Source organism: Pholcus phalangioides, unplaced genomic scaffold (assembly GCF_987345545.1).
Source record: "Pholcus phalangioides strain wild (caught in Gottingen) unplaced genomic scaffold, Ppha-v1.0 ptg000007l_1, whole genome shotgun sequence".
NCBI lineage: Eukaryota > Metazoa > Arthropoda > Arachnida > Araneae > Pholcidae > Pholcus > Pholcus phalangioides.
Window position 1 is genome coordinate 16,025,325 of NW_028301600.1, and position 12,921 is coordinate 16,038,245.

Consider the following 12,921-nt stretch of genomic DNA (forward strand, 5'->3'; position numbering starts at 1 on the left):
CAATACAACTCGGGATCATTGCAAAGCATATCCGTATGCTCTACAAGATGGATCTTAAAACAAATTGGTTTTAATAGCCAGCGACCAACAAGAGTCCCTTTGATTTTGCTGCAAAACTGAAGAAAATGACTTTTGTGGGCTAGAGAATGCCGATATTGCACACTTGATGAATTGAAGAAGGGTGTCTGGTCTGACAAGTTAAGATCTCTTATCTATGATGTTGATGGCATTATCCATGTGTAGTGCAAGCAGCTATGGATCCGGCCTGCCACATGACAACTGTTCAAGTGGGTGGTGGCAGAATCATGGTCTGGGAATTATTTTCCTGGTATACTCTTGGTCCCTTACTTCCAATGTGAACATCTGTCACTGCCAGCGCCTACTTTCACATCTTTGCTGACCATGTGCACCTGTTTATGGCCATAATGTTTTTTGATTATGATGACTATTTCCAGCAAGACAATGCAATGTCCCACTGGGCTGGAATTATCTCAGAATGCTTTGAAGAACATGATTCTGAGTTTCAATTGCTTCAATGGCCTCTGAACCACCCAATCACAACCCAGTAGAGCATTTGTGGGGCGATGTTGAAAGTTCTGTAAAAGCTCAGAAACGCCACCTAATCTGAGGGAATTAAGAGCTGCCATTTCATTAGCATGGGTTAATTAATATTCCTATTCAACGGTTGCAGCAACTTGTAGAGGGTTCATGCCTAGAAGAATATCTCTGTAGTCATCAAAGCCAGAGGAATTCCCACTCGATATTAGTGGTGAGTAGCAGGGTGTTCTTAATTTTTTGGCCACTGGGTGTATATATATATAGTGCATAGGAGTTTTGCAAGGAGTTATACAGTTATTAAAATTGGGAAAAACAGCATTAAATGCAGAAAAACCGTTTTACCCACATTTAATGCTGTTTGTAGGATGGATGCAACTAGAAAAGATATAATCTGGCTATGTCCAGCCTACCTGTAGAGACCATCTTCACTTTTTGGAAGTAAAGGAAATGAGTTGTGTTGAGATGAATTAAATATTGAATAGTAGTATTCCAAAAGTATTGTACTGGAGTTTTTTTATTTACCCACTCGCGCTTTCCTTGCAAAATGATTTTGAGGTGTAAAAATCTGTGAAAGTGAAAACACAAATCTGTCATAAAAAATGCTACCCTCTAAACATGCCGCTCTAGGCAGCTGCCTTGTTGCCTGGTGCCGGCCTTTACTGAGGCAGTACTGGAATCACTTCCACCCCTGAATCCCCTTCCTGAGCAGATACCAACAACCAACAAATCCTTGTATTCAACAATGAATGAATGAACGCCAGGGTCTCTGCCACCGGACTTATCTCGTTGCCGAGATCTCTTCCAGCCCAGCTTCGTGGTAGAGTCTGGAACAAAGTGAGTGCACCTAACAGTCTGAGTGTGTAGCTAGTGTTGTGTATGATATTTCAGTGCTGCCATCTATACTTCAAATTGTGAGTGAAGTGTAATGATTGAATATTTGTTACGTTGCTCTCTGTGGTGAGACTTTTTAACGGGGAGATCGGCTCGCATTCGCGCCTTGAAGTTGGGAACCCGTTGTATTCAACAAGAGATTCAGTAATATCTGCTAATACCTGGTTAGTCCCAGCCCATATGACGTTTTCCCTGAACCTACGCCTATCAAAAATGTTTTGAATGTTAGGAATCTCCTCTCCCCAGAAGACAACAATGCTTGAAACCTTAGTAATCCCTACACACCTGGTTTTCCAGTTCCATCTAACCATAAAATCTCTGATCATAACTCCTCTATCATTACTACAATCATCACCCGTGCCCTCATCCACTACCAAAACCCAATTTTCTCCCCTCTAAAGTTTCACCATTTGTAGTTCCCACGTCATAGACAGGTGGCTCTGCTAACCCTGAAACCTCTCCTACTAATTCTTTTCCCCTTCTCCCCCCCTTTGGTACTAATTTTTTTTGTTAGAAATCAAAACTACATATTCCACTGTGCATGCTGACCAAATTTTGTTACTTATCATCTAAAAACATTATTCATTAGATGACCCTGAATACCTCACATTATTTTATGCCCATTAAGTATATTGCCTACATTGTTTATACCTTTAGCAGTACTATATATTGCCTCCTTTACTCCGTTTATTTGCATATTGTGTAGTTTGGTGGTATATTCTCATAAGAAAAATAATTACCAAGTCTTATGCTTCAATCCTCACAATTTTAAAGTTTCATCCAATATATCAAGAAAGTTATTTTTATAGCAAGAAACAATTACTGGGTAAATCATTGAAGATATGTAACATACTTTACTCTGAGGAAATCTTGTATGTTGAGATCGGAATATCAGTGCACAAAATACACTCATAATTATTATGTATTAATCATCTCCTTTATATTTCTCAGGCTGACTTGGGCTTTGGTAGATTGGAAAAGACCCAGAGTTCGGAATTCAGCAGTGGCAGATCTGACAGTAAATCTTTTTTTTTAATTTAATGGTCTTGAATATCAGTTTCATGTTCTGATTCAAAATTTGACTGATGTATATATATTTCAAATTCTAGTTTCAACCTTGTCTGAGCAGCCTGAACGATCAGTTTCAGTAAGTTTAGTTTTTGAATTGTATAAATGAATCAATATGGATACTCACAGCATAATTACAAATTGAAAAAATTCAAATCATAATTAAAGATTATTCATCAAATAAGTAGGGCTGGTCTTATTAATCAATCAATTGTTAGAATTTTAGTTGTAAAATTATCATTAAAATTTTGTAAATTAATTTAATTCATGAAACTGGTTAAATGTCTTAAATTATGTTCCTGTATATAACATTTCATACAAGTGACCCTATTTTAAAATATTTGAATCAGTATTTCGATCAAATTTCAAAACAACTCAATTCAACAAAAACTTGATGATTTCAGTTTTATCAAGAGGAGTTTTAGAAAACAAAATCAAAATGTATTGTCTCCACTGTGGGAACCACTGTTTTTGTATTCAAGAAGCATCACCATCTCCTGTCCCCCCAGTATCATTTAGGAGCGAGACCCACTCTTATATATTTCATATAGAATTAGAGTTTCTACGGGAAACACAACAGTATGAAGATTGTAAGTTCTAAAATCAGTGAATATAAACCTAAAATAAGTGATTTCCAAACCATTGACAAGATTCATTCAAAGAAATTCCAGAATTTGACAAATATGTTCAGCATATTAAATGGATTCAAACAGGAAGCCTTAATCTATATATCTATTCCGGGATGGCCAACCTGTGGCACGCCATGGTATCAGGAGTGGTATGTGAACACTTTTCAAAAATTAAAGAAATTCTTTCCAACTTTTAAACAATTCTTTACTCATGAACGAATCTTGTAGGCTGACAAACAGCGGGTTATGTCAGGGTTATGTCATTATTTATAACAGGGACAAAACCTGTATTTAGTATATTAAGCACTCTCAAAATTATAATTATATGATGAATTTTTATGCAATTTGTTTCTGTAAAGTTTTTCATCACTGGGCATAGTTGCTGGACACCCCATATGAGATTCAGGATTGTTCGCATTGGGTATATTACAATAACATTATATATCCCTGAATTCTTGGGGCGGGGCTGAGCCATCTCACAAAGCTTTTTGGTGAGGAACGAAGCACCTTGAGTCCTCAGGCTCCAGTATCTATGCTCAGTATGGTGTAGATAAGATAAACTTCTACCGATATATGTACATACACAATTTGCATTGAGATAATAAAATTTATGACTAAAATATGAACTATTTATCACTGAAAAGAGGGACAAACTGAACATTTTTGTGAAAATAAGAGGACAGTCGATCAATATTTTACAGGAACGGGGAGAATGCTCATGTCCTGTAAAAATGAAACATATGGTCTGCGAGTTAAAATCGGTGAAGTGGCATGCATATCAAAAATAATCTTGATTGTGGCATGGCTTGTAAAAATGTTGACCACCCCGATCTATTCCAATATCTGTTTACATGTAGCAAATAGGTGCATGAAATGATTAGAATTATTTTTATAACATCAATTAATATGTTTATAGCTACGAATATCACGTTTGTTATGAATGGTTAGCATTTTAAAAAATATTCTATTCAAATTTTATTACTCAGTTGTTAATTAATTAATCAATTAAAATTTTCTGATTAATCAGTTAAAATTTTTTATTGATTCTCATTACTAGTTAAAAGCAAAATAAATTCACCTATCTTAAGTACCACAATTCCCTGCATACTATCTGCAGTTTTTTTCTTAGAGGAACTGAAAAATACTGGAAATTATCATAAAACAGCAACTGATTAGTGAATGGAGACAATAATGTACTGTCAAATAGCCAGTGATAGTTAAGGAAGGGAGTAACCAACATTTCCAATAGGAAAGTGTGATACATAAAACTAGTACATGGACCAGTGAGAAATGGCTGTTAGCAGACCATAAAATTTGTCGAGAAGTGTTCAATAAAATCTCCTATTTTCAATTAGAGTTTTGAATTTCTAGTGCCATGATAACGTCAGATAAAAAAAAAATTCACACACAGTGAGGATAGGTTAGAGAGTAGCAGCAAAGAAATGTGATAAACCTGTACAGACATTAGGTCAAAAACGAACTGGGCATTGTTATGGCAGGTAATATAATATGAAAACTATAAAAAAACTGGTAATATTATATTTTTTATCTATATTTGGACTTGATTTAATTTTTTCAATTACAAATCAAATAAATAAATCAAGCAGATGGTGTTGTTTTACTTATTTATTTTGAACAAAGAGAATGACATCATGCAAAACAGAAGATAGCTTCGTACTAAATTCTTTCCATTGACTTACCACCCCAATTGATTCCAACCAGTCTTAGAAAACTTCTGCTAACCTTTCTCTCAAAACATCAAAGTTAGTTTTCCGAAAACAAGGAACCAGTCTTTTTTTATCAACCTTACCCGAAGAAAAGTTACAGAAAAACTAACGAGACAATATTATATGATCACTGGAAGAAAACTCTTTCCCCACTGTAACATGTTCAGCAAGATCATCGGAACTAGTGAGAACTAAATCCAAAATGGCAGTACCTCTAGTGGCTTCTAATACATACTGATACAAAAACTTATTGAGCACCAACTTAAGAAAGTCCCTTTCATTTTGATCTCTAGCTGAAAGGTTCTCTCCCGGATAATTGAAATCCCCTAGCATGACAACCCTCTTATGCTTACACTTGTAAGAAATCTCATCATGAAGTTTGTGTTACTGTGTTTTATCACTAAAATATCTCGCGGCACATTCTGGTGCTGTTTGATATCACCATTTACGAATAATTAGTACAATATCTGATGTTTTAGAACAATGTAGGAGTTAGACTATGAAAAAGAGGGATGTACAAGTGAGTAACGAGTACTTTTGCGGTGGTTATAATCACAATGTAATATAATGCAGGAAGAATTCGTGGTAATATTCTCTTTGCTAATCAGAGGTGCTGACTTGAAAAAAATATTGGGGGTGCTGAAAGTTGCTGGTTGTCCCATATATACGGAACTCAAGCGTGTACACAGGAGAGAGAAGGTGCATAGCATTGTTTTTTCAGAAATTATTGGGGGAGGGAGGGGTCAGCTCCCATATGAAATTTATTGGGGGGGGGCTCAAATGGCCTCAGTTCCTATGTTCCGGTGCCTATGTTGTCAATAGAGAATCATAGTTTGGGTTAAAGGATATGCCAAAGATGGAAAAAGTTGTGACTCTCCCTGTTCTGCTGTACTTGCATTTTCTTGTTTCAAGTATTCTAACAGTGTGTAAATCAAAATTTATGTGTGGTAAATATCTTGACACGGCATTGATATCCATATTTTTCTCAATAAACAATCAAAATTTGGTAAATGCTCGTGATATATATCTGATACTTTTTGAGAAGAAAAAAAATTATCTTATGCATACAGAATCAATATTCACTCATCTCTACAAAGACGGTAAATTGGCGGGGAGGGGGGGGGGTGCTGTAGAGAAGAAGGAAAAAGCTGAGGAGAACAAACAAGGGGGAAACACACGGCACAAGTTCGTTTCGTAGGGTTGCAATAAGTTTCGCGTTGAGGTAAGAAAGCGGATGAAGAAATAGTCAGTTTGAATGAATCATTCCTCTGGCATTTCGACACAGTATTACGTCTCTGATCATAAAGAGGTTGAAGAACTAATGAAGGTCTGTTGAGAGACCATCTAATTTTATCATATAAGGAAATCATTTAATTGGGGATTGTTGATGATTTTTTAATGGGGATTGTTTGTGTGTATTTAATTGCAGTTTGATTCTGATATTAGTTTGAAGAGTCTCATCTAAGTTGATGAGAACAGTTCTTTACATATAAAATTATTTTATCATGCAGGAGGTTTCATGGAATCTCTTAATAGTATAAAAGTGTTAGGGACGCCGGAAGTCAAAAATGATTGGTGTTGCTCAAAGTATGAGTCACTTCTTTGTACAGGCCATGATATTAACATATATTTTCCACTGACCATACGCCTTTTTTTTGAAGTAGAGTGTCCCGTTTTTTTGTTTCGAATCTATTTGATTTCAGCGATAACCCGTTTTTCAACCTACTTTTGCAGTAGTGGTAAAATTTTTACCACAGTAAAATGTAACAAACCTATGCAGGAGGGGGTATAGGGGTACCATGTCTGCCCCAAGAAGACCAGTGCAGTCTTAACGCATGGGCCCACCCGGGCACCTCACAAAAATTAGACCCAGTTAAAATTTTCGAGAATTTGCCAGGTGGGATCTCAGAAAAATTACTTGGACGGGGGCCCATGATGCTCTAAAGACAGCCCTGCCCAAGACAATCAAAAATTAAAATTATTTTTTTTCAATAAATTAAAATATTGAAAGAAAATACCTTTATATATGCTATATTTTTGAATTTCTGTTATTTTAAAATGTCTCTGGGACAGATTCCTTGTGCCCAGAGCCGGGGGCATCATGGGCCCCTGGATCAAGTGATTTTTCTGAGGCCCTACCAAACAAATTTTCGAAAATTTCAACCATATCTCATTTTTGTGAGGCTCTTTTTTCTCCTGAGGCCCCCAGGCCGCACCCGGGTGGGCCCATGCCTTAAGACGACACTGCCTGTGCCCCTTCATAATATTCACATAAAACTGTGAAATTCTATTACAAACCGATAAAGTGGTGAAAAATGGGTTTTAATCATCAATCAATGATGGTTTTGATCATCAGTTCTTTAAAACCATGCTAACAGGGCCGTCTTAAAAGCATCATGGGCCCCCGGGCCAAGCGGTTTTTCTGAGGACCTACCAGGTAAATTACAGAAAATTTCAACCAAATCTAATTTTTGTGAGGCCCCTGGGCCGTGCCGGGTAGGCCCATGCGTTAAGACGGCACTGCATGCTAATGCGTATTCTGAAATCAAATAATAATATCATGTGTATTTTAGTTTTTTTGGATTGGATTGGATTTTTGATGATTTAGTTGGATTCACGTTTGAAGTTCTCTGATAATTTAAATTGACAACCATCACCATACAGTAATGTTGCTGGTCATTTGAGTATAGTGTTTCAGAATATTGGGGGAGCTTACATTGAAAACAGAAAATACATAATGCAGGGGTTCTCGAACTGTGTGCCATGGCACCCTGCGAAGGTTTTTCGAAGAGACTCTTTGTTAAACTGCTCTGTGGGGAGCCGCGGATAAGCGTTGATTAGAGAAAAAGGTGCTGCGGGTGGGAAAAGGTTGAAAATCCCTGACATATATAAGTGTATAAGATGCCCCACACATCCTCCAACGCTGCCTGCGCTAGGATCTTTGATAGCCCCCAGGCAAGGTGATTTTTCTGAGGCCCCATTAGACAAATTATCGAAAGTTTCAACCAGATCTAATTTGTGTGAGACTCCGAGCCGTGCCTGGGTGGGCCCATTCTTTTTGACGACACTCCCGTCCTTACCTAAGGGGCCCGGTGCGTCTCAACAGTTTCAGACACGAAAAATATTTGCCCAATTTTATATATTTGGTGGGGGGGGGGGGGGAAAGGAATCGGCATTCATTATTTCAAAATATACAAGAATGCTGTGAAATATCCATACAGAAAATGTTAAATACACTATTCACTACATTAACACAAAAACTGGCTAAAATTCAGCACTGAGGGTAATTTTAAACTAATGAGAGAAAATAAAAACCCTGAAACTGATAAAAATTTTGGACTTGAATCAAAAATAATTTCAGCACCAATAAAAATTCAGAATTTACGGGGGGGGGGGGATTTAAGAATTGTTGAAACTTCAGAATTAATGCAAGAAGTTATTTCAGAATTCATGAAAGAATCCAATAGTTTACCGTGAGTACGGGCGCCCCACAAAGCACGGTGCCCAATGCGACCGCTCCTGTCGCACACTCCTAAGAGTGGCTCTCACTTTCACGGCGGAAATCACTTTTTCTCATTTCTCTTTGACAGCCTCAACCATTTTCTCCACTGAGGGCAAAGCAAGAATTGTGGAACGGGGGAGGGGGTGAGACCAAGGTTGAGAGGTGCTTGGCTAGTCAGTGAATATCTGTTGTTTAAATTTTGTTGGATGGGCTATGCCCTCATATCCCGTAGGCTGGGATTTCTGGCGAGTCCAAGTAGGAGGTGGATTTAAGGACGGGCACACAAGGCGCACACCCTGGGCCGCGTAAAACCCAAACATTACACTTTTTTCTAATTTTAGGGGTCCACTATTTACTTTTGACACATCTGCCCCCCCCCCCAAGCAAAACTTTTCACGGGTTCTTCTGTACTTAATTTACAGCTTGAAAAACCCCAAAAAATTACGGTAATTGTTCCAGGTCCGTTCCCATGTCAGCCCTTCCCTTGTGGGGTCAAATGCCGAACTTGGAAATTGGTTAATGATGTCTGCACAACAATTTATCAAATTTAAGAGAAGAGTTGAACTACTCCAAATTATTGGCAACATTCCCAGTTTATATGACAGCGGATGGTTTTTCTACACTTAATTGCACAAAAAAAAATGTCATTTAGATAAAAGCAAACTTACGTGGGGTAGAATCTAGTTCATCAATATGTCACTATGAAATCCTTTGAACTTTGAAAAAAAAAAACAGATCTTAAGCATTTTCTTTAGGAGCGTTTCATTATTCCACAATAGTAGAGCAAATTTGTGATTATTACTATCTGACATAGTTCAATCTTACACGAACGGCAAGGAATGGTTCGATTCTCTACATGTAGCTGGTCATCCGACGGATGAGCGGGAAAAAAATTACACACCATAGGAAGTCCAGCAGTACAACAGAAAGGTTTTTTTCCCCTTCATATGGTAGGTATACTACATATCTGTTCAAGGAACAGCCAGGCTGCACACTAATTGTATGCTATCAGCGGCTGTCTTTTCGCTGAGTAGTAAAAAGACAGACATTGTTAATTGAACGCATGTGTTGAATGGGTCTGCAAAACGATTTTTTCTTCTCCCTATAGAAATATTTGGTTCCGAGGAAAAAAAGAAGCTACCATTTGCAATTCCCATTTCCTGTGATGCCGGCTTTGATTTTGAACAACACAACGCAAATCACACGGGTATATGAATACAAGAAATGTGGGAAGAAAATGACAACGAAATTTGGTTAATGGTGTCCATTTTTTAAGCAAAATTCTGTTTTGTCAACCTTAGGGGATAATGAACAAGTCAGACGTCTGGAAAAGTGTGCAGACTTCTCAAACATGAATTCATTGGTAGCTTATGGCCCGACATAGGGCCAGGCATCACCTTAAAATGCTGATTCTGGTTCTATGAATTCATGGGTTCTCCGTGGTTGGGGGGGGGGGGGTGGTGGTTGCTTTTACCGTTGGCAGTACGGAAAGTAATGAAAAAAAAAACCATGCAAATTAAAATAAATATAGTGATTTAGCTAAAAGACTTTTTTTCAATTACTTAAAAAAATTTCCTTCACTTTTCCATTGTACAACATGATGTATAATTTGTGTATGGGTGTATGTCCAGAAAAGAGATGCACGAGACATTTTTGTCTCAATTTTCATGGTGCATGCAATCAGTGTGTGATCTCGTTTATCGAATCATTTTTTCTTTCATGCACAAGAATCATTGTTGAGATTTGTCTTCTGTAAATATAGAATGCTGAAATGATTATTCACATGTGTTCTGGAAGTACTAGCGGAGGAGGTTTCCTGGTGTTTTCGACAATAACTTCATAGTCATTGGCGTACGCGGGGGGGGGGGGGTTCTAACCCCCTTGAGCCAAAATGTAGTGTTATTTTGCAGGAAAAAATGTAACCCCCCCAGAAGGGAAAAAAAATCTGAAACCCCCCCTCGAGAAAATTTTGCGTACGCCTATGTTCATGGTGATAATCAAAACGTTGTGTATCTTTTCTTTTTATTTGCAGTCATTTATGTATTTTTTTTTCTTGACAAATTCTCCCTCACACTGTCAGAAGTCATGAAAAATAGAAAAACAAACATCGAACCATTTCTCCTTCATCTCTGAATCTCAATATATATACTGCATCTCATTTTACTAGGATGTTTTTTTAAATACATGTTTCTGTGTCTGTGTGTATTTGTTTATTTATACTTATGTTGAGCTTTGAATTTTAATTTTGGTAATAGCTCTGGAATAAACGATTCTGTAGTATGATTTTTTTTTTTTGCGGTATAAATTTGAGATAACAAAGCTATGTCATTATTACATTTATTATTTTTTGTTTTATTTTACAAGTTTTATTCTCTCAGCGACAGAGGGATTAACTTGACAAAATATTTGGGCTTGCCAATGCTAAAATAAGAAGGCAAGATATCTTGTTAATGCCACTCAAAGGATTGAGATCCATCTGAAATCAGCGATGAAACGTACTGTCTCAAGTCTATTTGCTGTGACTACCATTGTGGTATTCAGATTCTATGATGCTCATTTTATTCTCATGCTTAATGAATATACAGGGTGTATGGGAAAGTCCCTTGGACCTGAAATGACTTGCAAACAAAAAAAGCTACAGCTATGCAACTCCTTACACTGAAAGGATATTTCTTAAAAAATTTTGATTTAAAAAAAAAAAGCTCTTTCATTGCAGTATTTGAGCTATGTTCAAATGGTGATTGGTATGATTGGTATTGCTGCGCAATGCCATTCAAATGATTGGTATTGCTTTAGCAACACGAGCAAATATGTTCCGGCGTCCCTGAAAAGTGTTATTTATAAATTAATTGAAAAATATAGTGTCCAGCAACATAGTGATTGACATAGTAATATCTAGTTTCAACAGACTTTTTTTTATTAAATGTCTTGTTAACTTATTACATGGAGGTCTTTCAGCAGTTTTTTGGTATTTGTTTAAAACTGTTTGTCCAAGTTCAGTCTGATGTGCATAAAACAACTGTGGTGTGATGAAATGAAACATAATTAAAATGTGATGATTTCCAACCCTTTAAAAACTGATTAGTAAGTGAATGTTTCAAAATAAGATTTTAAATATTATTGAGTTCGTTGAAAACCTGCACAAAAATAAAAGCTCCTACTTTTTGTGATATTACTCTTTTGAATTTTAAAACTGTGGTTTATTAGTGAAATTTCCTAACTGTGACTCCAACCTGAAAGCTTGCATTTGTCAAGTTCTTTGATGTCCTGACTTATGTTTACTTTTATAAACTTTTATTCAGAATCATATTGGAAGTGGTCTGTTTCGTGGAACACCATATTCAGAAGGCTTCAGGGGGTACCGGTATCCAACATATAGCCCACATTTACGCCATTCTCTTCCTAACGTCACTCTCCATCTCAGCAGTGAACCACCTAAAGTAAGTTTTATTTATATACCACCTAAAGTATATGAATTTCAAAATATTTTATGTGGAACACCTTGTTATTATCCTATTTTTCATGATAAATTTTACTATTTCTTCTTTCAGCTTTATCCATACCATTTATTACTCACTTCAAATTACAGACTTCCTCCAGATGTTGATCGATGCCATTTAGAGGTATATTAAATTTGTTTCTAAGTAAAAATCTTGGAGTTTCAAAGTCTTCTATTGAAACTCAGCCTACTAGTTTCAAATTAAATTTTTAACAGTTAGATGTTCTTTTAATGCATTTTGGGTGTTTCCATTTTGGGAATTGTTGAGGTTTTATTATTTTCTTTTAGAAATTTTATTTATTGTAGTTTTACTCAAATGTTCAATCAAGGAATCTCATTTTACATTTTGAAATTAATGCAATTTTAATTTCAGGTTTTCAGACGAACTAGGTAATAACAAAATTCTCACTTTCTGTGGGAAAAAATTTACCCAGAAAATTAATGTTAAAATTTTTTTATCAGTTTTAACAACTTTAACACATTTACTGCTGGTCATATTAGGTTGTGTTGATGGACACATCACACATTGGTGCAATATCGGCAGTGAATGTGGATTCATTATTTAAAACTCTCTGTATTCTCTTTTATTCTTTCTCTTTATTTTACCTTTTTAACTATCCATCTATTGTTTTTCTTTTAACAGTAGTAAATCTTTGGGAATTTTTTTAACAAGCTGCTTGAAAAGTGAACTAATATAATGATTTTTATGATCAACCAATCAAAAATTTTTGTCAATTTAGATAGTTTTAATGGAAATTGTGTGTGTGTGTGTATAGCATAAGTCAAAATCAAGTTTTCTCAGCATGCATTTTAATCCAAAAGAAGTCTATTTCTGCTTTTTATCCCATTGCCTGAAGAACTTCAAAATGTTTTATAAATAGGATACATATACATAAACCACACACCATCTTGCTATATCAAACTGCATAGGACAGAAAAATGTGGTGGAGGGCTGCAGTGGCTACTACTAATACACTGCACATGCATATCATAATCATTCCTTTGAGGAATTTTTAATGAATTTGTGTATTCTAGGAAGTGTTGTTT

General features: G+C 36.2%; 1 protein-coding gene across 1 annotated transcript in view; it reads left to right on the top strand.

Annotated features, from left to right (window-relative positions):
* The window catches only part of LOC149084978 (actin-binding LIM protein 2-like), a 111,068-nt gene that overhangs the window by 93,856 nt on the left and 4,291 nt on the right, over positions 1–12,921 (top strand). Inside the window, exons 17-20 of the mRNA XM_089232722.1 lie at positions 2,401–2,467; positions 2,559–2,596; positions 11,678–11,815; positions 11,927–11,998. Of these exons, the coding sequence (XP_089088848.1) occupies positions 2,401–2,467; positions 2,559–2,596; positions 11,678–11,815; positions 11,927–11,998 (315 nt within the window). The remainder of the gene's footprint in view (positions 1–2,400; positions 2,468–2,558; positions 2,597–11,677; positions 11,816–11,926; positions 11,999–12,921) is intronic.